The sequence below is a fragment of the Acartia tonsa genome, chromosome 9, assembly GCF_053477335.1.
Source record: "Acartia tonsa isolate MP-2025a chromosome 9, ASM5347733v1, whole genome shotgun sequence".
Lineage (NCBI taxonomy): Eukaryota > Metazoa > Arthropoda > Copepoda > Calanoida > Acartiidae > Acartia > Acartia tonsa.
The window spans coordinates 6738084-6762586 of NC_137268.1; the positions used below are offsets into that span (position 1 = coordinate 6738084).

The 24503-nt window shown below is 29.3% G+C and overlaps 2 protein-coding genes across 3 annotated transcripts in view; one reads left to right on the top strand and one right to left on the bottom strand.

Annotated features, from left to right (window-relative positions):
• LOC145328092 (uncharacterized) overlaps positions 1-9304 on the top strand; it is a 56356-nt gene extending 47052 nt beyond the window's left edge. Inside the window, exons 9-18 of one of the 2 annotated variants that reach the window (XM_080171661.1) lie at positions 100-169; positions 623-694; positions 1134-1253; positions 2167-2293; positions 3541-3638; positions 4941-5027; positions 5746-5844; positions 6287-6396; positions 6712-6810; positions 7222-9304. In XM_080171661.1, the coding sequence (XP_080027787.1) occupies positions 100-169; positions 623-694; positions 1134-1253; positions 2167-2293; positions 3541-3638; positions 4941-5027; positions 5746-5844; positions 6287-6396; positions 6712-6810; positions 7222-7288 (949 nt within the window). In that variant the 3' untranslated portion in view covers positions 7289-9304. The remainder of the gene's footprint in view (positions 1-99; positions 170-622; positions 695-1133; positions 1254-2166; positions 2294-3540; positions 3639-4940; positions 5028-5745; positions 5845-6286; positions 6397-6711; positions 6811-7221) is intronic. The other variant, XM_080171660.1, reaches the window with a different exon arrangement.
• A 633-nt stretch (positions 9305-9937) lies between these two features.
• LOC145328093 (uncharacterized) lies at positions 9938-22103 on the bottom strand. Its single transcript, XM_080171662.1, has 7 exons — positions 22049-22103; positions 14694-14737; positions 14294-14326; positions 13957-13973; positions 13067-13109; positions 11626-11678; positions 9938-11238 (listed from the first exon to the last, which is right to left on the bottom strand). The coding sequence occupies exons 1-7, from the start codon at positions 22096-22098 to the stop codon at positions 11158-11160; spliced, it is 321 nt and encodes a 106-aa protein (XP_080027788.1). The 5' UTR covers positions 22099-22103; the 3' UTR covers positions 9938-11157.
• Between the last annotated feature and the right edge of the window lie 2400 nt (positions 22104-24503).

The window sequence follows — 24503 nt, forward strand, 5'->3', positions numbered from 1 at the left end:
TTAACGAAAAAAGCTATCCGTTCCAGATAGACGGACGTACGGACCGACCTTAATTATATAAAAGCTTCGCTTTTAAAAAGGACATTTGTATTAATCTAGGATAAGAAAGTCTGAAATGGATGCTATGGTTGAGGAAGGGTTTAAATGGGAGGATTTGGCCCACCCTAAGGTAAATAAAAAAATATTTTAATAATCAAGGATAACAACATCTACAAGTAGCAAAACAAAATTATCAAAATTTAACATAAAATCTACGTCCTCATTTCACAAGCTATAGTTACTATCCCATTGAATGACATACACTTGATTTTGATATTAATACCAACAAAAATAATGAAAATCGGACCCAAAACATACACAGAATGATAAAGCTACATTTCCTTAGATAAAAATTGATGCTCTTGCTAATAATAAAAGCTACATGTCTTTTCATCTATCTACACACAAAAAAAAGTTGCTCAAGAAAGTTCGCTTAAAAGCATTATAACCGCCATGAATGATTTTAAATATTCGCAAATATGTTTGCCCCACTCAGTTTTTTTATTCGGACGGCCATTTCAGATTACAAAGTAGCTTTTAAAGTCTAAACCATTAATATTATTAATAATTATTCTTTTTATAGATTTTGTTGTGTAAGATAGACACATACCTTGGTCTGCTGAACGGACATATTGATACGGCTGGGGAGGGCACGGTAAATTATATTTTATCTCCGCATAAACAACAAATTTTTTAGATTAAATGGGAGTACAAAAGTTTCAGCAATAATGCAATGTAGTCAATTTTAGGTATAATTTTGTGGTAGGAGGTTTAAATTTTAGGTAAAAAAGTAAAAAAACACTTTTTTATGTTGAGGGGAAGGGGGTCAATTAAGGTGTGTATTAAAGCAACCATTTATTTATATGCGTGATTATAATAGTAATACACATTTTCAAATGTTCTAATTAACAACATTTTGCATTAAGTTCTTTTATGTACACATGGCATTATTCAAAAAAAGGTTTACCTTTAAGCCAAAAAAACTAAATATACCCAAATGCTCTAATGGTGCTTAACCAGAAAAAAACTTGTTTTAAGTTTATTTGTATCGAAATAAAAGCTTTTAAATTGTTATATTTAATGTTATCTTTAAGGAGTTCTTAGACTATGATTTTGTTGTTGATGAAGAAGATGCCGCAATTATTCTCAGCAAAATAAATTTGGAAAAAACCACGACTACTACAGAATCGTCCGACCTCATTGACAATGACAAGGTAAGGGACAAAAACATCCCAATCCCCACTTTACCCCCCCCCCCCCACACCATATAAACATTACCCCAACCATTTAGGAGGGGGTAATAAATACTCCAAACCAATTTTGGGGGGATAAATACCCCCCCAAAATATATATTCCCTAAAAAAAATCTCGGCGTGCTTCGCACGCTTTTTTTACATCAACTATCAGGATTTTTTACCGCCACCCAAAATCAAAAGACTATATCCACTGCTTTAAACAGTTCTGAACCAAGATAAAAATACATGTTATAATTTTAAATAACCTTTTATTTAACAATGCACTGGGTGTGTCTAAACAATGTCTATTCAAAGAAGTAACATTTTCCCAATTATTAGGGAAAAAAATGTTTAAATCAAAATTATTTGTCTAGCTTCCATAAATAGATAAATCAACTCAATCAAACATTGTAAACATAATCTTTTTTTCTAGGGGAAATTTATCTTGGCAGGCTGCCAGGGTGGTGGTACACTCCCCAAAACTAGTTAAAAACCTTACCAGGACCTATTTGAAGCTACACTTTAAAGGAGAATCATATTGGTTCATCAGTTAGCAAGACTTGTAAGTTTATTACTGTGTTTTCATGTATAGGAATGAGATTCTACTAAATATTTAAAATTACTTCATTATTTTACCTTGGGGTTAAATTTTTTTGGGGGGGTAATTACCCTCCCCAACAGATTTTAAGGCTGGTAATTACCCCTCCCCCCAAGCAAATTTTACTTCCGGGGTAAAAACTTTTTTTTTTGTGGGGGGGTGTGTAAAAAAGCTTGGACGCCCTTGGTAAGGGAGAGATATTAAGAATTTTATCAAATATGAAAATCACGAAACCTTTTAACTTGTAATGTCAGACGCACTGCCTTAAACATTTTAAAAATGTCACATTTACAGGATCTGTATGATTTCTATGATGATGAAGGATCAGGGGACTTGACCAAGTCTGACCTCCTGAGTCCGGATGAAGCTATCAGAGATACACAAGGACATAAACTAATCAAGAAAAAGATCGCTACAAGAGGTGAGATAGATAGATATAATAATTTAAGCAAAAGATACAAAATATGTATTTAGTAAAAAAATGCAAGACATTTGTCTAGTATTCTTTTTATTCTATACTATATTTGCGGTAACTTTTGCTTTATAGAATTTTTTTGGAGGGGGGGGGGGGGTTTCTGTTACTTTAGTATAAGGATTCCAATTTTTAACATTTACAAAAGGGCTTGCTTCATTGTTTCAAGATCCATGTCATGTCTATATATGAGCTTAAGTTTTCCAAATGTTGACCGTTTTAAACTCATAGTGGTTAAATAATTTTGTAATAACTCTCGTTGACTGCTTAAATTCAATTACTATTTTACAGACTACAGTTAGGGAGTTGAATCTTTTTTTTATAGAAGCAGAAATATAATCTATGATTACGGTTTTGACCCTCTAAAAAACATAATCTACCATTCCACTTTTCCCTATCTTGATGATGATATCATCAATGCCGATATAATTTTTGAAATTTACCATTCCACTTTCAATAGAGGCGAAACTGGAATGGTACATTTATGTTTACATATCAACGTATTCATATACATTGATTTCCTTATTTAAATCGACATAATAGTAATGGTATATTCTAGTTATTATTTTTATTCTACATAAAAAATTTTAGTTATAAATAGTATTTTATACATTCCTACGATTAACATAATTTAAAAATATTATGTATGATTTCAATTATGTCGATGTTAAAAGTGTAAACCACCATTCCAGTTTCGCCTCTCTTGAAAGTGGAATGGTACATTTCAAAAATCGTATTGGCGTTGATGATATCATCACCAAGAGAGGAGAAAGAGGAATGGTAGATTACGTTTTTTAAAGGGTCAAAACCGTTATCATAGATTATATTTCTGCTTCTATAAAAATGGATTCAACTCCCTAACTGGACTAGGTAAAGTTTTAAATTTTATGTTGATATTGTAAATGTCCTAAAGAATATAATTTCGACTATTTCGAAGAAAAACATTAAATAAATCTAGCCAATAGTGGAATAGTTATAGTAATTTATATTTAAGTGTTTGGTTGACCTTCTTACTCCCTCTAGGGTTATAAGATTGAAATCAGTTTTTATATCCAAGGAAAGCCTCGCTGTTTAAAATACGATGCGATAAATAACTATTTTTTGGTATTAATTAGCATAAATGATGGACTTACCTACGAACATACAAACTGTATAATATAGTACTTACTTTACTAAAATAAAATTATATTTTTTAGCTGATAAATTCCGTCGTATGTGCAAAGCTGAAAGCAGAAGTATTCACGAAAGAAACCTTAGGAGGCTTGCTGAAGAGTTAATAAAAAACAACGCTACAGTAAGTTTTATTACATTCAAAACTACTCTACAAGTCACAAGTTTTCGTCCGTTCGCTATTCCAGTTTTCCAAGACTATCTCAGACAGGGGCGTGCAGGAAGGGGTTGTCAAAACCTCGCCTGTTACCGAGTGTAATGTAACCTAATTTTGAAAATTGTTCATTTTTACACAAAGCACTAAAAGATTAGCATTGCCATTGAATCGAGGATTTCTCTTACTTGGGTTTAACATAACAATTTTTTGTTAGTAATGGAAAGATTTTAAGGCTATAACATTTTGGATCTACTGCAGTTTACGATAAAATATTGCTGGTAACGAATATTGCTAAAAATTTATGAATTTTAAAGGCTGCTAGTTGCCAAACGACTGAACTTACAGATCATGCCCGCACAGTGTTTTAAGCGGCATAAGAAGGCCTACAAATAATCTGGAATAGCCATAAATCAATAATGCATAATTATCTCGCAGTGCAGAGAAATGCGCAAAAAAGACCTATTTTACGCGGTTTTTCTTCAGTGAAGCTTTCCATCTGCATCACTGGATTTTGGCTATTCCAGATTTGTAGGCCTTCTTGTGCCACTTAAAATGGTGTGCTGATATGATCTTTACATTCAGCTGTTTGGCAGCTAGCAGCCTTTAAAATTCATAAATCTTTAGCAATATACGTTACCAGCAATATTTTACCGTGAACTGCAGTAGAGAAACCGAAGCTGACTATTTAAATTTAGCCCGATTATGATTTTTCTTTAAAGTTTTATCATTTAGGTATGATCTTTTCACTAAAATAGTTCTTACAAGCAAAATGTACATAACTCTCATTTTATATTTTTTACACAGTGAGGTTTTGTTGACTTTTAAAGTAAATGTTTTGCTGTTTTCCAATCCCTTATCTAGATTCATTCTTATGGGCAGGGGTGTCAAAGCTTTTTATTTTTTTGGGGGGGGGGGAATTATTTTAAGGGTGGGGTAATTTGTTTTTTTAATCCCCTCCCCCCCAAAAAAAATAAATTTTACCCCGGGGGAAAAATTTGCTTGGGGGGTAATTTGTTTTTTTACCTCCCCCACAAAAAAAATTAAATCGGGGGAAAAATTAGCTTGGAGGGGGGGGGGGTTAATTACCCCCCCTGAAATCTGTTGGCAGGGGTAAATTTCCCCCCCCAAAAAAAAATTTTGGTTGGTTTTTAGGTACCAAATTAGTTTGGGTGGTAATCACCCCCCCCTTGGACGTCCTTGCTATGGGTACAGAAATAATTACTATTGAAAAAAAATTAAATTTTTTGTCAAAAATATTTATAATTTTAGATAGAAGATCTTGGGAATATTGACTATACTGATGACTACAATGGAGCTGTTAGTATCGACCTCAAGGATAAGGTTCCCACCAATACAGTAAGTGCATATGTTCTGCAGTAGTTGGACATCCAAGTGTCAATAGATCACCAACTCTCCGATGAAGTGGGACAAAGTGACTCAAAAATCAGCCATGTGACGACATAAAAATGAGGGAAATGAGAGGATAAGTGGAAAAACATAGAGATGGATAATCCCTCATTTTTATGGAGTCACAAGGCTGATTTTTTAGACACTTTGTCCAGCTACATTGATGTCCTTTTCCTCCAAGTGCCAATAGGCCACTAATCCTATGATCCCTCTAATTTTTAAATATACAAGCATGAAAAATTTACGTTGGGGAAATACCCAATACCACATCTCTTTTCCAGTGGATTTCTTTTCCCCTTTCCCTTTTCACTCCGTCTACTATGCTGTCAATAGAATAGGTAGGTCAAAAGCGGTGACATCTATCCGCATTTTTCTAGGTCACTAAATGTAGCTACAAAGAGCATACAGGAAAGCTTTGATTTGTTTACTCAAGCAGTGTCCAAACTTTTCAATCAATAATGTTATTATATATAATGGTTTATTTTGTTTATCATAATTAGGATTTTTAATCTATATATCGCTAATTGTCTGGGTGTTAATAAATAAACATAATCAAACTATGTAAATTTAACTCAAAGTTGATTTTGTTTTAGATCTCAGAAACGTTAAGGGGGATTTTCTAAGATTGATGCTATGTATTTAAAATAATTTATGATATTCTATTTAGAATGCAGAAGATGATGCCGTGTTAATTGCTAGAACAGGCCTAGAGAACGCATCTAAACAGTTGTCTGAAATCAGTAAAACTTCTATAGTCATTGATAAGGTAAGATAAGTTATGGAAACACCTACAATTAATTTTACTTATTTAAGTTAACTATTTATCGCACCATATTATGGACAGCTTTTCGCGGATTTCTTTTTATTAAACATTATAAGATAAAAATCATTTTCGGGGCTAACACAACTGATTTCAATTTTAAGATTTTCTTTTATTATTCGTATAAAACTGTCTGTTATACGATGCTACACATGATTCTTTAGTATGGTGGAGAACAGGCTCTAAACCAGCGGATATTGGTTTTGGATTATTTATGATTGCCCTTTTAAAATCTTTTAATCATTAATTGATATACATATTAATTTTCTCATGAATTGTGTGAAGTTTATCTATTTGATTTTCAATTCAAATTTTTAAGTCATGTTTGTTTTAGTTGAATGACAAAGCATTTTGAAATGTAATAATATAATTATTTATTTATTTAAAGATTTCTAAAGAGCTGAAGACCGAGAGTGACAAAGCTAACTTTGTGTACAACTTGATGGTTCAGTTTGCACCAAAATCTATTGAAAATGTTAAAGACGTAGATGTTATCAAGTAAGATAGATAGATAGATAGATAAACAATTACTTACGTCCACGTTTTTTTCAGAGGGGGGGGGGGGGGGTAAAATGAGGGTTTTAAGAGGTTTGTATTTCCAAGAATTTTTGGGGAAACAACTAATTAGTTTGGGAGGGGATAAATTGCCATTTAACCCCTTTACTTGCATGATTTTTTGTCTGCTATAAAATTGTTTTATGTCACTTGGCAGTGTTAATATCAGAATACAGTTATTTAACCCCTTCTCCCTATAGTGATTTACTGTAATATTCAATCAACCTAGAAAACAAATTAATCAGCATTTTCTTTAAGGAACGCCAAGTCTGACACCTATGGATCACTGATTTTAACCATGAAAAATAGAACTGATAGAGAAAAAGTTTTGAGGGCTTATAGAAAATATGATAAAAGGTAATAAAAATTTGTAGAGATAAAGTTTATAAAAAATATAAATATGATTTAAAAAGGTATAAAAAAAATTTTATAAGAGGTTATAGATTTTTAAAAAAAATGAAAATATAGATAGAAATAACAAAGTTGATAGAAAAATGATAAAAGTAAAAAATAAAAGGTTCTAACTTTTATTATGCTCCATTTTTTTATTTAAGGTAATACATGATGAAAATATAGGGTAAACAGAGATGGCTACTTGATTTATCAAATGCTTTGAAGAAGTCAGATTGCATGGAAATAAGAAATTAGATAGATTTTAGAACATGGGACTATTTTTCATTAATGCTGCCTTTGGTTACGGTGAAAAACTATAGGATGGGTGTTTGTGTAAGAAAAGATGTAATTTTAGTAATACATATTTTGTTTTAGGAGTGAACTGAAGGAAAAAATCAGAAAGCCAAAACTCAAAGACATAGAACTATTCTTCAAAAACTAGAACTTTTATACCTTTAAAATGTTCCTTTTTTCGATTTTAAGAAACAAAATTACCCTTATTACTGTAAAAAATCTCCTGAAATTTATTTTTGAAGTAAGAAATCAAATTAATTTCCTTTGATTTATATAAATCAATGATTTTTAAACTATTGTTATTTATATAATTTTTTATTTAGAAAAAACACTAATTAATTTCATTTCTAAAGTCTCGTTTTTTGTTGATTATAAAACTGTTTTTGATATTTGTTATTTTTTCTCAAATTTTGAATCTCGTAAAATCTGAATCATTTTTGAAACAGGGATAAAAGGGTAAGGCATTTAATACATTTTTTGCTTCCAAAATTTGTCAACAAATATAAAATATTTATTCTTTTTTTTAGCATTTGCAGAATGCATTAGCAAAAAACTAAATAAAGTTTTTACAAAAAATATATTGCTACTATTGGCTATATTCATTCTTTGCCTTATCTTTCTTATATCTGTTTTTATTTTACAGTATTTTGTGTTCAAAAGTCTCACCCGTTGTCAAAAACATAAAAATAAAAGTTATGCTGTTGAAAATATTTTTCTTCTTTTAAAAGTTCATTACCCCATTATTTAAGTCGACTACTTAGATTTGATTTTTTATTAAAAATGATTGTAACATATCAATGTAAGAAATAATGTGCATGCTAATTTCATATGAACAATGATATTACAAAATTATAAATTTTAAGTGATATGTTAAGGTCTTTTTGAGCAAGAAGAAAATATATTCAACCTCCTCTCTTTAAAACAAAACTTATTTCAAAGTTCAAGTTGAATAAGTGTATTTATTGATTCCTTTTAAATGTTTATGTAACATGTCTGTAAATATTTTCAATACATTCTCTAAGCTTCTATTTGTAAATGTTTTTGGTTTATGCTCCCAGTATTTTTTTCCTGAAATGAAATATCTAAAAATAAGTTGTATTCAAGTTAAATGTTTCTAAAGGGATAAGATTATAGAGGGTGGCTATTTTTTATGTTTAAGATTTTTACCATTAATCAAATGCTTGGTATTTTAGAAATTGTAACTTTTTAAAAAAAAGTAATAGCCATTGACTTATTTCTTTAAGAAAGAAAATAATTTGAAAACATTAATAATTAATAAAATTAAAACATTACAATTAAGAATGATATTATAAACCCGGTGCTGGTCAATTTTGGTTGTTATTCAAAGTATAAAATATTATGGACAGGTATTTGTCTTTTGAAGATTTTATAGTAGAACAGAAAAATTTAAATTAACTTTTTATAAAACTTTTTTTCCTTTATATTTTTGGCCAATTTAAACAATATGCTTTAAAGCAATAATTTTCTTTAAAAATCAATATTTAATCATTTTAATATTTTACTTTGATATATATAATTTGATATTTTTCTTTACAGTTTTACTATGTTTTTCTTTAGAATGTTTAAAACCTGTTTTATATATTTATAAATACTTTTATAGTTATATTTTTTTAATCAAAAAAGTAAAATATTACAGTTAAAGCTTTCAAAGCCTATTGTTATAAAAATCCTTTTCAGGCTTTTCAGTTATACTAACTGTAAGAAAGATCTTTCATTCCCTGTAAAAAATTAGTCACAAAAATTAACTTGTAGTCAAAATATTGATAACAAAATCTTTATTTAAATGTACAAAAATGATTAACCTTTACAGTAGGGACTGTGAAACCACTATAATCCTGGTTCAATGTCCCCAACTGCTTGTTTATTTTTATGATTAAACATATCCAGTTTTATGTGCCAAAAAGTTTGAGGATACAGTGATAAGTTAATGGATTACATATTAATTCTTCTGGAATAATAACAATATTTTTGATTACTTTATTACTGAATTTGAAGTTTTATTTTTCTTTAATTGACTTATCCCTATATTCTTGGTTAAAATAGTCTAACTTTATGTTATTTTTATTTATTTTTTTATTGTTTTTATCTATTTTTAAGTTTGTTGTTGTTGACTGAATTTTGTAAATAAATTGTTATAAACAAATCCTGTTGTACCTTTATAAGTCTGTATTTTTGTGAAGATTTCTCTTGTAATATGGTATGCTACTGGATTTATTAGAAATTTTTCTGATTAATGAACAATGAACATCCGTTCACTGAATTAATAATCATTGGATTCACAGGGGAACTTTTTTACCCGGCTGCTTTATAAGATATGTCCCACTGATACATTAACAATGAAGTCCATTAGTTACGTATAAGTTACATCCTCCTTCTACATGCCACAGATTTACCATTTTAAATAAAATGAATAAGAAAGCAGAGTTTAATGAAATTCTTCTAGCAAAGGGGTCTTTGTAATTTAGGGTCGTAGTGTTCTGGAATATGCATTTATTGATTTACCTGTCAGTCAGACAATTAAACATTAGATTTTCCGACTTTTGTGTCTAAATGCCCTGGGTTGCTCATGATAATAACTAGGACCTGCATTTCTATTTTAGTAAAGGCGCAAATTCTGTCAACCATTTCACAATATGGCTTCAAAAACGTATTTAGTACCCCGGGTATTTGGCCCCTCGTAGCTAACAAAACTGTTTTTAATCTTTAACCTTTCTTTTAATGTTCGCGGATCGCTGTCTTTAATACGATGCGATATATTTGTAATTTTAAAAAAATATATGGCATAAAAGTTTATTTTTCAAAGCATATTTACATAATAAGAGAATGGTATTATTATAAACAATAACACAAAAAAATAAAGTTTTTACCTTAATAATACAGTTTTCTTGATAATTCTTTTTAATGCTTTTTATTACTTTTGGCAGTTATAGTAACATATTTCAGTTCAAAGGCAGTTTTGTTTTGCTATTGACATTTGACCAGTGAAGGAACTACAGAATTTTTTATAGAATTAAATTATTTACTTTAAAAAATCACGAAACCTTAAAAAAATTTGGTTAAGGGTAAACAAGATTATTTATTACGTATAAGGCACATACAAAAATTATTTTTAATATGTTTGACATTCCCCCAATCCCTATTGTATCCTATCTTACCAGGAGTTACCATTCTCTGCAATTAACTACACAGCCAATTACACTATACAAATGTATACTATAAGGTACTCATTGATGAATAGATAGACAGAATGAAAAAAAAAGTTGGGTTTTTGAACAAAAAAAAAGGTAGCTGAACACAGATTTTAGATTGTAAAGAAAAAAATTTAAAAATTATCAATAAATTTGATTTAATTTTCAACTTGTATAACCTAAAATGTTCTTCTATCCATTTTTTTATTTTTAACAAAAAAAAGCAGATTTTTTGCATTTTATGGGCTTAACAACTAAAAAAAATAACTTTCATGTTTTTTTTACAATAGCTCACTAAATAATATAGAAAAGCTCATTTTGATATCAAATTTGTTAGATTCTAAATATTTTTTTACATTCTTAACAGCAAAAAATTGTATATATCTGTAAATTCAAAAAAAAAAATTTTTATTTGATTTTATTGGGGCAAAAATATATCAATATTATTAATTTTAAGAGGTAGAAAACCTTAATTTATTCTTTAATGCAATTTTGAAACTATTTTATCAAGTTGAACAAAAAAGTATTTTTTTTTATTTCATAGAGATTTAAACTTAAAATTTTTTTTACATCAAATCAAGAAATATGGCCTTTTTTCTGCAATTTAAAATATGTTACTTTTAGACAATATAGTTTTGTATTCAGGTGCAATTTTCCTGTTAAAAGATAAAAATCTAATTGCACTATAGAGAACTAATTTCAAGGAAAATTAAAAAGGAAACCCATTTGTAAATAATGGTCTTTCTTACAAATAATCCCTGAATAATGCTAAAGGAAATATAAAGAATGTATGTAGATGATGTATAGATTATCCCCTCCTTCTTGTGTTCCTGTTTCCTCCCCTGGAGCGCCCGCCAGAGCTACGGTTCTTGGGAGGTACAATGGTCAACTAAAATGGATACATATTTTTAGTTTTAATGTAAAACTTGATATTTTCTTAGATGTAAGACGACATTTAAAACACTACGTCTTAAATGTTTCAAAATAATCGATACATTATTACTTGGATGTTGCACGAGATTTTTATATACTCTGATAAAATCAAAGTGTAGATAGCAGCTGGCTAAATTTACAATATCCCCCATTTCGCATTTGCCACATCCAATCCCGACTTACTGGATGAACGAACTGACCACTAAATGAGCTCCATTTGTATAAAATACAATTGAATCATCTGGATTCCAATAAATTTTAATGCCTGGATTTCAATAAGCCAGTTATGTAAACAATAAATAGTCAAGTAATTAATAATCCTGGTTCTTAAAAATTTAAATACCTGTATTCCAATAAAGTTGGTAGGCAGGACTGGGATAGGCAAGAAATTCACAGCTGAAATTAATCAGACAAATAAATCATTATTTGCATACAGATTTCTCTAACCACTGGTCCGTTTAGTTTTTTTTCTTACAAACAACTTTATGTTTATTTTAAATTGGATAGGTCAATCCTCTAAGAAAATTAACCCTAGAAAAAGTTCAACCTTAGTCCCATAATCTTGGTTTTTTGTTGCATTTTAAGACATTGAATTAAAAAAGTATTTGTTTAGTGTTCGTCTTTAGATGCTTTATAGTCTTTGGCAAAAATTCACTAAATGAATCTTTTCATGGCTCTGGGATGGTTATTGAAAAGGTCAAAAAGGTCAAAAACCATAGTAGAGCAATAAATGTATAAGAATAGATATATAACCCAGTGGTTGTGCTAGCAAATGCTTTCTGTTCTTTTGTTGGTCATTAGCTTTTTGTTACATTTCAGACGCTAGTAGCGGATTTCAAAGACTCAATACAAAATCGGGACAGGTTACCCCTAATCTATTCTTTTACTTGAACAGTAAAGTAATGGAAAAGTACAAACACACAGGCGTACAATATGCGCGCATTTTAAATTTTGTTGTAGACAGCTAGATTATATTGCATAATAAATTATGTATATCTATCTATAATCTATATATTTTAAAACAAAACAAGGATGAAAATTACAACATTGTTTTTTATTGTAATTACGTTTAATTAGAACATACTGTCGAACAAATCAAGCATGCGTTTGACCATTATAAAAATACAAATGTTTAAATTATAGCCGTTATAGTGGTTTTAATTTTCACACAGAGATAATAAATCGACAAACCAGCAATTTTGCGGTGAAAGATTAAAATAATACGACTAGCTGCATTTATGTATTTAACTAAATTAATATCATTATTTTTCAATATCAAAAACAGAAAAAATCTCAGACAAATTAATTATTTTTTTTTTGACGAGAAAACTGCATTCTACGGGATGTCTTAAAAAGTATCTCTACATAACTTTTGATTTAAAAGCTTATATGTTGGTGTATAACATAGGTGTAAAAAAGGGATGGGTATCCATTTCCCTGGCTTAAATAAGGGATGTTAGAATTGTCCTATCGCTTTTAAACGTTGCATAGTGATTCCTGTAACAAGGTAAATATAAATCGTAGCAATATCAATAATTGTTACCAATATGATATTGTTCTGATACTCTTACAAGTGTTAATATTCGTTTGTCCTAGTTTCTTTTAGAGCTTTGCTTTTATGAATGTTGTCATTCTTGTTTACCCAACACACATTCAACTTGCTTTAATGGACATACAAGGGCAATGCAAGCTAAGACAAACTATTTTTTCTCAAAAATTTCAAAGGGGGATGGATTGTTTTTATACATATACCAAAATTGACCACCCTGTAAATAAATGCTTACCTAAGCCAGTAGCTATTGAACCAAAAAACCTCTTTTGTCTCGACTACAAAATAATATCAATATTACTTAAACTTCAGTGAAATATTTTCTAATAGCAAGGACAACTATTCCGAAAATCAAATTATAAAATTGGCAGAAACATAATAGTCTAATAGCCTAATTGAAAACAAGGGTAATAACTTTCATAAAGATCGCAAGAACATCAAATGTATTTGTCAAAGACAACGATAATTGTTTTTGTAATTGTTTATCACTTTCTCAAAATTGATTAGCAAAGCATAAAACCCAAGAAATTAAAGTTTGTTGGCTTGAAGATAGTACATAACAGCATACGAAAGTACGTGGGTAGCTTCCTTTTTTCGTTATCGAACTAAAACTATCCCCCCCCCCACCCTCTTTAAAAATCAATTATTTTAAAAAAGTAAATGTAATTCTCATTTGCGGTCATATCAGAGTAAAAAAACCCGACTTTTTTAGTCAGTAGAAGATGTATATAAAATATAACAGGGCCAGTAGAAAATGGGCGTTTCTACTCAAATAACTGAGTAGACAAAGTTGTGATGTGAATAAAAAGGATAAAGAAGGAAAGAAAAAACTAACAAACGTACAAAATTGAGCATTATCCATTTTTGTTGATAATAACAAAACAGGGCAGTCTTATTTAATAAAAAAAATTACTGTTTTAGTAATTCTTAAATCTAACACATTTAAGTTCATTCCATAAATGGATAATGCAAAATTTCATGAAAAAAAGGAAGAAATTGTAGGAATCTCAGGGCTTCGAACCTTCACACTCAGGAGCTAGTTTAGGAATAAATAAATAACCTAAACAAAAGAATATTAGTTTGATAATAAATAATTTTTAAAGGAAAAAAAGAAAAAGGTCTTACCTTAGCTACCAATGATTCTGATGAAGACAAAATTATTTACCATAATTTTTTTTTTATTTTTTATTTTAACCTTTAAAGACACTTTGACCTTTTTTAGCATTTGACCTAAATTTGTTGAACTTTAATTGTTATTTAGAAGAGGGAAAGATCACTTAAATTTGTCCGATATTTAAAAGCCACCAAAGGAATCAAGGACGTCTGAGCTTTTTTGAGAGGGGAGTTTCAAAAAATTAAGTGGGATAAACACACCTTTATCTCCCTTTAATGTAAATGAAAGTATGCTAATATGGGGGAAGATTACATTTATGTCTATAAATAAAATGATAAATAATCATTCCTGGTTGAATAATTTCATCTTCAAAACTGAGTGCTGAAATTAAAAATACATAGTATCATATAATTGTTATCAATTTATTCAATTAAGAAAACATTGGTTTTAACTAACGAAGAAGTAAAAGAAAAATATATCATAAAAATATAAGGATTTATTCAAAGAAAAATTCTATCCAATTAGCCTTTTCGGCAATTTCTCTTAAACTACATATTAATCAAAAAAATACCCCATCCCTTTAAAAAAAATGTATGGATTCGTTGCAACAGCGAACTTTGTTTAAAGTATTATTCTATCATTAAATTTTAGGAGGGGGTGGATGAACTGTGGGGGATATTTGTAGCCAAAAATATAAATGCAACAAGTACCCAATTATGCCAAATGAATATAAAATAATCTTAATTACCTTTTGAATTTAGAGAAGAAGTAGTTATGCCACAGCTGCTTTGTCTGAAATAATTTTAAGATTATTTCAAATATTCCATTGAGAATTGAAAAGATGAATCAATTGAAATTTACGCAAAATAAAAAGTTTGATAACGGAATAGCTAATCTAGCATAAGCAAATGTCCACTATATTGATAAATAATTGTTTGAAAACCATTTTATAATAGATTTTTTTTATTAAATTGTAATAAACATTTATGAACCACAAAAGGTGATATAGTTAGTTGCTTTTATGATTTTGAACATGGTAAAAAATTATTATAATTCCTTAGTATAAATCAATTAAATTTCTTGTTAGAGTATTAAGTATAAATATTAATTTCATATAGTTATAAGCTGAAAATAAAGCTTTTTCTAGACTATGTACTGTCCAAACACGTAAATATAGTATATTTAATTTTTAAATGTTGTATTATTTTTTCAATTAAGTTATGTAAAAAAAAAAAAATTTTAATATCTTTTTACAAATGGTTGTGACTCTCTGAAGTCCTGTTTAATTTTAGATTAGTGTATAAATGAACTAAGAAAATTTCCTATGCACCCCCACGAAAAATTCTATGCATGCCTCAGTATGACTATAACTGAAAGATCTTATTATCTTGAACAAATGATATGCTTGAATAAATTTGGCGAGCCCGGTCTAAAAAATTGCATATTTAGTGCATGTTTTATGAAAGATGCAGATAATTTTTAAAATTTTATTCAGAATGATGAGTTCATTTATAAGGATTTAAAAATTATTAATTTATAAATAAAATAAAAAGATAAAACTGAGTAAATAGGAAAAGGTTAAAAAAGAAAAATCGAGTGAAGAAAATATTCTTTTATAAAAATAATAGGATGTTTGTCTGTGTATCTGTAGCTTAGATACTAAACTAAAAGTTTTCCTCAACCTAACTTATATATTTGAATATATGGTTTTTGCTTTTTAATAATTTGGTAACACATTAAAATCCCTACCAGTTAGAAACTGCATATTTTCAAGTAAATGTATGATTAGAGCAGTTAGGTAATATATTTAAATTAATAAAGTATATCTAAGAAATATAAAAAAAAACAATGATAATTATGTTTAATGATACAAAAATCATCAAAATAATAATATGATAAGATAGTTTAGTTTTAACAAATCAAAATTTAAAGTATAGTCCTTTTAATGGCTACTCCTCTTAAGGGGCGTTTCGTCGAATTTTCACAGTTGCTTTTGTTACGTTATTTTAGGTTAGGTTAGGTGATTGCCCCGCAGGGTCAAGAAATAGGAGAAAGTCTGCTGTGAAAATACGACGAAACGCACCTTAAGAGCCAATGTCAAATTTCTTATATTATTAATATTATATCATTATTTAGATTAGATTTTTAAAACTTATCTATATATCCATAAAAAAAAATAAACGATTTAAAAACTGCACATTTTAAGTAAATGTATGATTAGCAGTGAGGTAACCTATCAAAATTCATATATTCAAATAAAACAAGTAAGTATCACACTAACAGAAGCGCAGCTTTGTTAAGAAGTCAGGATCTAGTACAGTTCACAGTAAAATGTTCCTGGTAACGATTCTCTAAAAAAATCTATGAACTTTAAGGGCTGTTGATGTCCAAACAGGGGGCGATTTATCCCCTATTTAAGTAATAGACCTTCCATGGACCTACAAGAAGTTTCAATGCAAAGCAGAACCACATCAGTCAAGCGGTAATCTAGTTCTTAAGTTACAGACACTTATACACAGTAACACACATAGATATCCTGTTGCTTTTATCTAGATTTAAGCTAGATTTACCTACTACTTTATCTAGATTTAAGCTAGATTTACCTAACCTAAACTTAAATGGGCTCAATGTGTATAGACAAACCAAAGAAGAGACCAGAGGTGGATTCTTAAAAAAATTTGCCCCACTAATCGCTTAGTGGGGAAAAATTGTTTTCGTGAAAAATCCACCAAAATCACATTAAAAATCTACAAAAATTAAACAAAATCATAGAATATTAACATATAATTTTATTTAATTTTTGCAGATTTTTTATGTGATTTTGGAGGATTTTTCACGAAAACAAGTTTGCCCCACTAAGCGATTAGTGGGGCAAATTTTTTTTAAGAATCCACCTCTGTACAATTTACAGTCCTGTGTCTTCTCTCTCAATATCTAACATAGGAACACAAGTTAAAGCCAGATTTGTTTGTCTATACCTAACCTGACCTGACATAACTCAACCTAACCCAACCTAACCTAATAAAACCTGAACATCGAAACAAAACTTGAACTCATAGAAAATTGCAAAAATGAATTATGATTTCCAGATAATTTTTAAACATGTTATGATTTAAATAAATTAAAATCAAGAAATTAGATAAAATCTATTAAAAAATGTTGAATATTATTTTTTTGACAGAATAAATTATTACTACAGGGATAATTATCATTTAAAATAATTACTGCGTCTTGAGATGTAGTTAGATCTTTACTAGGAAACTTTATTGTAACAGTTTTGATTGCAAGATTGTTTAAAAACTACATGGATTTATTCATTGGCTAAAAAACTTTGAGTACCAAATTCTGATTGATTGGTTCCAAACTAGCGTTTTTAATCTACTGAAGGAGTAATTTTATTTATCATCATTGGGGATATATATAAAAAAAATCTTCTATTGTCTTATCTTGAGATACGTGCCTTTTTTACACGACCTTTGTCTGAGAAGTCCCAACTGTGCATGGTAGCGAGTTGCATCAGTTTTTGAGCCAGGGCAATCTCCCTACTCTAACTATAAATATCATAAACAATAATAATTTCCTATGTTTGTTCACTGTCCAAATAGTCTTAAGTTACGTCATAAACTGTTAAAGATTAGAACTAACTATCCTATAATAACTCGTTCTAAAAAAAGATATATTTCAAGATAAATAATTGCGGAGAGTGATCTATATTCAGCAATAATCATGTATAGTTTGCATGGTTTTGATAGATATTTTTGGACATTCTTTAAAATGCAATAAATGTAGAAAAGAGTTTGCAAATTCCGTAAAGGGACAGTCGAAGCCATTTAAAAAGAAGGTAAAGTGATTAAACCAAATCAAAAGTAAATGATTCAACTTTCAGAATATCGATACATGTCCAAGGATATTATCGTTTATATTTGATTTGGCGCCTTGCATTTTTTAAAGCACAGCTACTCATGCTCATAGGTAAGTCCTTTTTAAAATCAATAAAAATGGACTTTAAAAATAACCCAATCTGGTATTATAAAAGAAGAGCACAATTTCTAGTTTTGTCCTTTCATTTTTCTACTAATATTCAGGGAGGGAGGGGACGTTTGGCTGTTTATTTCACTAGTCCCAAAAGTTTTATATTTTAAAATGCCTCAACGACTAATTTTACTCTGCAGAGGGGCTAAATTTGTGTATCATCATTGGGGATGTACATTAATTAATCTACCATTGTTTTATTCCTTTAGATCTCTGACTAATATTTTGTAGATTAAAATTTTAAGGATATTTTACAGTTCTGCTAATTAAGAAGATTGTTAATCTTGTTCAGTTTTAAACAGAAGCTTAGATAGATTTATTAATAAATGTCATGAGAAAAAAAAAATGTTGATTATTTCATTGTCTGCAAAAAGATGAATAATAGTTATTTCTCGCATCGTATTATAAACAGCTTTCCGCGGATATAGAATGTACTATTATAAGATTAAAACCAGTTTTTTAGACCCGAGGTGCCGAAGGCACGGGCTAAAAAAAACTGGTTTTAATCTTATGATTGTACATTTTTATATTCGTAGAAAGCTGGATATAATACGATGCTAGACATAGTTTTTTCGTATGGATAAGAACCGGTTCTTATCCACCGGATTCGAATGACTACGAAAAAATATATTACAATACTCCTGTTTTATAACTGGCGGGTATGCCCCAAGCATCTAGGGCCATCTTATATGGAGGAATCTGTTTCATTACCAAAGGTTCTAGGCTACCCGTTCACAAAATAGGAACAACTTGTCTTTTTAAAAGCGAAGCTTTTCTATAATTAGGGTAGGTCCGTCTGTTTGTCCTACCGTTACAGTGCTTAGCTTATATGGATGTTATCATCCTTGTTATTTAAGTTTTCAATACAATGTAAAATACCTACATATACAATCATTTAAATGCTATTATGGATGGTAAACTAATTTTCTACTTTTTCTATTTGATTTAGACATTTAGGACAATATATAAGTTTCACCTAAAGTTAATTATCTATTTAAAATCTCAATTGGTGGTTAAACATCTTTTGTATACCTACAGCTACAGTAATTAATCTTTTAATTGCACTTTCAACAAAAAATATTCATAGTAGCGAACCTCATTGTGATGTACTTTTTGAAATTTCTCTATACAACAAGGATGATTTTGTTCATTAAAGCTAAACAATAAAAAAAAAATATAAAAAAAAACATTTGGTAAAGAATTTAATGTAATAGAATCAGAGTAACAAATATCTAATAAAAAGAAAGAAAAACAAACTAAAAGATGTAGTTAAATAGAAATAAAGAGTATAAAAATAGAGAATAGAAAGAGAGACAGTCATAAAGAAAGAAAAAAATGGATATAAATAAAATTACAAATTGTAAAATTAGAAAACATAAAAAAGTTCCAAAAAAAATCAACAAATTTTAATTTCAATGACAATACTAAATTGTGAAGGTATGACATACAGACAAATTAAATTATAAATAAAATCCACTAGATAAGCTGCTAGAAAATGCAACCTGTACAAGTGCAGAAATTACCATTTCAACTTGTCAAAGATTGCGAATCAGAAAAAGTGAAAATTAAAGATTCAAGTTCATAATGAAGATAAGATAGGCCGACGCAACCCAATCTTTCCCACTTTTGTAGGAACACGATTTCAGTGACGTCATATTTTTCTTTCCCGAAAAAGGGAAGGGGGGAAGAAAAAAAGAGATAGGAGAAAAGGGGGTTTTCCCCATCTCTTTTGAAGAGATTTTCTTCCCCCCTTCCCTTTTTCGGGAAAGAAAAATATGACATCACTGGAATCGTGTTTCTACAAAAGTAATACAAAAGTGGGAAAGATTGGGTTGCGTCAGATAAGCCTAATATTATTTCTTTATTTCATCTAAAATTTATGGGATATTTAGGTATTTCTTCCTAAAAAAAGGCTTTTGTATATACTTGCGGATACGTCCCTCTAGACGTTGAATTGAATGGGAGGGGGGGGGGGGGGGGAGGAATTAAGTCAACCCTCCACTTTCTAATTTAGGTTTTAAAGGAAAAAGTAAACAACAACAAAAATATTGGTTATTTAGGAAAATCTAAATTTTGGAAAAATTTATTCTTATCCCTGAAAATGTACTATAAACAGCATCATACACATTTGAATTCAGGGATTTTGTATGGGAAGAAAAAAGTGAGGGGAAATTGCAGCAGTATGCAGTAGATACATTATTAACGTCTTTTGTTATGACGTGGTTTGGTTGAGATCCCTCCATCCATCTAACCTTTAAACCTCCACCATTTTACAAACATAAAATGTTTTTGGCGACTTTATGTGTATTAGATTAAACTTGACATAATTTGGTAAATACAACCTTATGGCATTGTTAGTTAACAAAATACTTCCAAGTTTAACAGAGAAAATTGTGTCGACATATTCCCTTATATCCTTGGTGGAATTTCTTGTACTGCAATTTTAAGATGATTTAAAATGATAAAATATTTATAAAAATTGTAAATCAAACAACACCTAGTTTTGCTGGAACAAAGGACAGGCAAATTTTAAAGGCATCTAAGTCCCCCCCCCCCCCCAATACAGAAATTTCGGGGGCGATGGATTTATTGATAGTATCTTCTCTATACTACATTATACAAAAGCTAAATAAAGAATTACAAAAAAAACACTTTAGGAGACTGCCATTCTATATAGTATACTAGCGACTATGTCACTAGAGGCCTCTTCAGTGAAAGAAGGGGGGGGGGGGAGTCGACACTACACATTACATACATATTAAATATATAGTTTTTTTAAAGTAAAAAAACCAGGGGCAATTTATCTTTGGAGAGTGAGGTACCCTCCCAAAATAAGTTATTAACCTTCACTGGACCATTTAAGAAGCTTCACTGTAAATATTATGTTCAGTTAACGATACTTTTCCGAATAAACACACAGATTCATAGACATCCTGTTACTTTTATATGGAAACTTTTGATAGTTATAGCAATAATTAATGGTTCAAGATAGGATATAGGGAGTTTAATTTATCTTACATTTTCCAATCCCTGCATCTATCTTGTGCAAATATGGAAATTAAAAATTTTAAATTTAATCAATTTTTTCTTGTTTCTAAATTATTAATTCAAATTGTAATTTCAATATAATAAAGAGATATGAAACGTGAGAAAATGATAATCTTCATTTTATTTATTTATCAGGTAAATGATTACCTCAATGCTCAATAGATTGCTATAATTATAATCAACAAAGATATTTCAAATAACGAAAAAATCTATGGTTTTGGCCATACAGGTAAAACTAAGAAGCAACTTTAAAGTTCCTTCGTATGTATGGTATTTGAAATTGCAACCGTATTTTCTACTCTAATATCTCGGCTTCTATTATAGATAGATGTTTTACAAATATTGTGTGGGTTTATTTTTTTAAAGCATATTTAAAATTACAGATTTAATATATGTAGAGGGTAATTATTTTTTTTTAAATATTAGTTAATTAGATTTTGAAATTATCTTCTTACCAACTTACATATCTATCTATCTATATTCATCTATCTATCTACCTATGTATCTATCTAAGTAAACTGAAGATGATACATAGCTAGAAAGAAGGCTTAAAAGCAAAAATAGATTTAAAATTTATCTTATTATCTATCTATTATACCTGCCGATCTATCTAAGTACCCTGAACGAGATGGCCAAAAGAAGAAGGCTTTAATAGTTATTTCTCGTATCGTATTATAAACGGCTTTCCGCGGATATAGAATGTACAATTATAAGATTAAAACTAGTTTTTTTAGCCCCGTGGTGCCGAAGGCACCGGCTAAAAAAACTGGTTTTAATCTTATGATTGTACATTTCTATATTCGTAGAAAACTGGATATAATACGATGCTAGACATAGTTTTTTCGTATGGATGAGAACCGGTTCCTATCCACCGGATTCGAATGAATACGAGAAATAAAATTACCACTACCCACTTCCTATTCTTAATACACTATCTCGGCCTTTATTAAAGATAGATATTCATTGTTCAACAATTTTTTTATTCTTCTATTTATCTTTCTACATAGCTTTCTATATATCTACCTGAAGGAGATAGCCAAAAGGAGAAGGCTTACAAGCAATTGAACTTTCATTTTCAAATCTGAAATTAAAACAGATATTTAATTATTAAGGTTATAAATTTGAGGTTTATAAATAAAACACAAATAAACATATAAAAACTCCCTCGATGATTATTTCAGACTTGCTTCAAATTAATCATAAATTTCAAAATTAGAAATAATAGTTGTATAAAAATCAATATTAATATGAAACAAGGATCACAACATTCATAATAGCAAAGATAAAGAAAGTCCATGTTTTTTAACCAATAAATAATCGTACTGATTCTCTGATTTTGACTATAGAGGTGCATAGATTATAACATGTCATGCAAGGTAAGGTTTGCCTTTAATAGAACGATTTTTAATGTTTAAATTTTCGGTGCTAGCTTTTGGAAAAGAATTGTAAAACAGACGTTAAAAAGGACATATTCTAAAAGTTGAAAAGATTCACGTTAAATTAAAAAGTAATATGTTATTAGATAATATGGCAAATATCATAAAGTTCGAAAAACCGTAAATTTTTGCGGTTTTTTAGACGTAAAGAATTAAATTTATTAACCAAAAACATTGGTTTTCTTCCAATACGGAAAAAAACACTAATCAGCGATAATTATTATTTTTAAAAAAGTAGTTTTTTCATTTCATAATTTTCATTAACCGATATATAATACTTGTATGTAGCACCAGATTTAATATACTCAAATAAAGTGATACTCACAGCTTGCTAAAATAATGATCCATCTACTTTACCCCATCCCTTACCCTCCTACTAGATGAATCAACAAAATAAATGAGGTTCAAATTAGTGAGCTAAATTGACAACAAATTTTTCCCTGTTAATCTATCCACGTATATTCTGTATCAATTGATACAGCGATTTGGAAATGGAAGATTATTTATTCAGAATAAAGGAACACTAAAAAATATATGTTTTAAAAATTTCTAGTTCTAACTAGACAAAAGTACAAAGTGCATCTTATTACTCATTAAAAAGACACTCTGCAAATTAAATTTAGATAAGATAAGATAAGATAAGATTTATTTTCCTCAAAGGTACAACATATTTTTATTTGATATATGGTATTTTAAAGGTTACTATGCTTTGTTTGGTTTGGTTCTTCTGATGTGATTCTATTGGTTTCGAGTTTGAACAAAATAATATAGAGAATTGCATAATAACAATTATTTAGGTACCTAGCATGGAATTGGCCGAAATTTAAAAAAGTTCACATGCAATATTACTTTCTTGTTAAAAAAAGAATGGGGTGGGAGTATTTTTTATGGTTTCAATTTCTTCTGAGAGGGTGGTAATACTCCTACTCAAAACCTTTCTTGTAAATATGAGAAATTACATTGTAAAGGAGAACCATATCGGTTCAGCTGTTATTAGGATCCTTGGGTACAGACTGTCAGAGAGTCTAGCATCTAAAATCCATGAATAGAATAAAGATATTGAATATCTCTTGTAAAACACACATGTAACTGTTTATTGATTAAGTATTATAGTTATGTTAAGGGCTTCAAAATTATATGCTTCAATTAAATTCAAACAAAGACAGAAACTCAACCATTTTATATGTGTAAAGCCATTTTATGTTTTTGTTTAAAAATACTTTTTTACTTGATTTTATTTCAAACCTTTTTGTGGTAAAGTTTTGCATCTAGGGGAAGTGAAAACAAGTACAAGATTTATATTGATTAGAATTGATAAATTTATGTCCATATTCTATTATACAACAATATTTCCCCCTTTTAAATAGCATAGCATAATAACATTGTTTTGGTCGCGAAGAAGGATTTAAGCTATTTTTTAAGCATGTAAAACTCACTTATAAGAACCAGCAATTTTAAAAAGGAAAATTAATTTAGTAGAGAAGGTGAGAGATATTTAGCATCTTATCCGTACAGACAGAGCTCCTAGAGACTATGGACGAAACCACTAGTTGATGAAATTTTAATTGTTAAAATCTCAAAGAAAAAGTTGAAATAACCCTGTAGTAAAAAGTTAAAAACTAGACATATTTTAAATTTCATTTATGCATCACTTAACTTTCTGTGGTAGATTAACATCAAAGAACGAGACACTTGTTATGGAAAGGTTAATTTACATCCCTTTTTCCATCATTTTTTTAGGGAGGGGGACTTTTGTTCAAAGGGGATGAAGGTGAACTCCCCAATCCTTCCAAGGACCCATGAGAACTTGAAGCCTCTTGTAAAGAAGAACCATATCAGTACAGCTGTTAGCAAGATCCTTTTACAGACACACAGACAGACATCTTGTTAGTTTTATATCAGGATTGTTTGTCAACAAATTGATTTCAGATTTAACTATATTCTATTTTATTAAGTTCTATCTTATTTTATTAGAGAATGAATGTTCCAATCTTCAAAAATTAGGAAAAAGCAAAGTTTAAAGAGCTTTAACATTCCTTAAA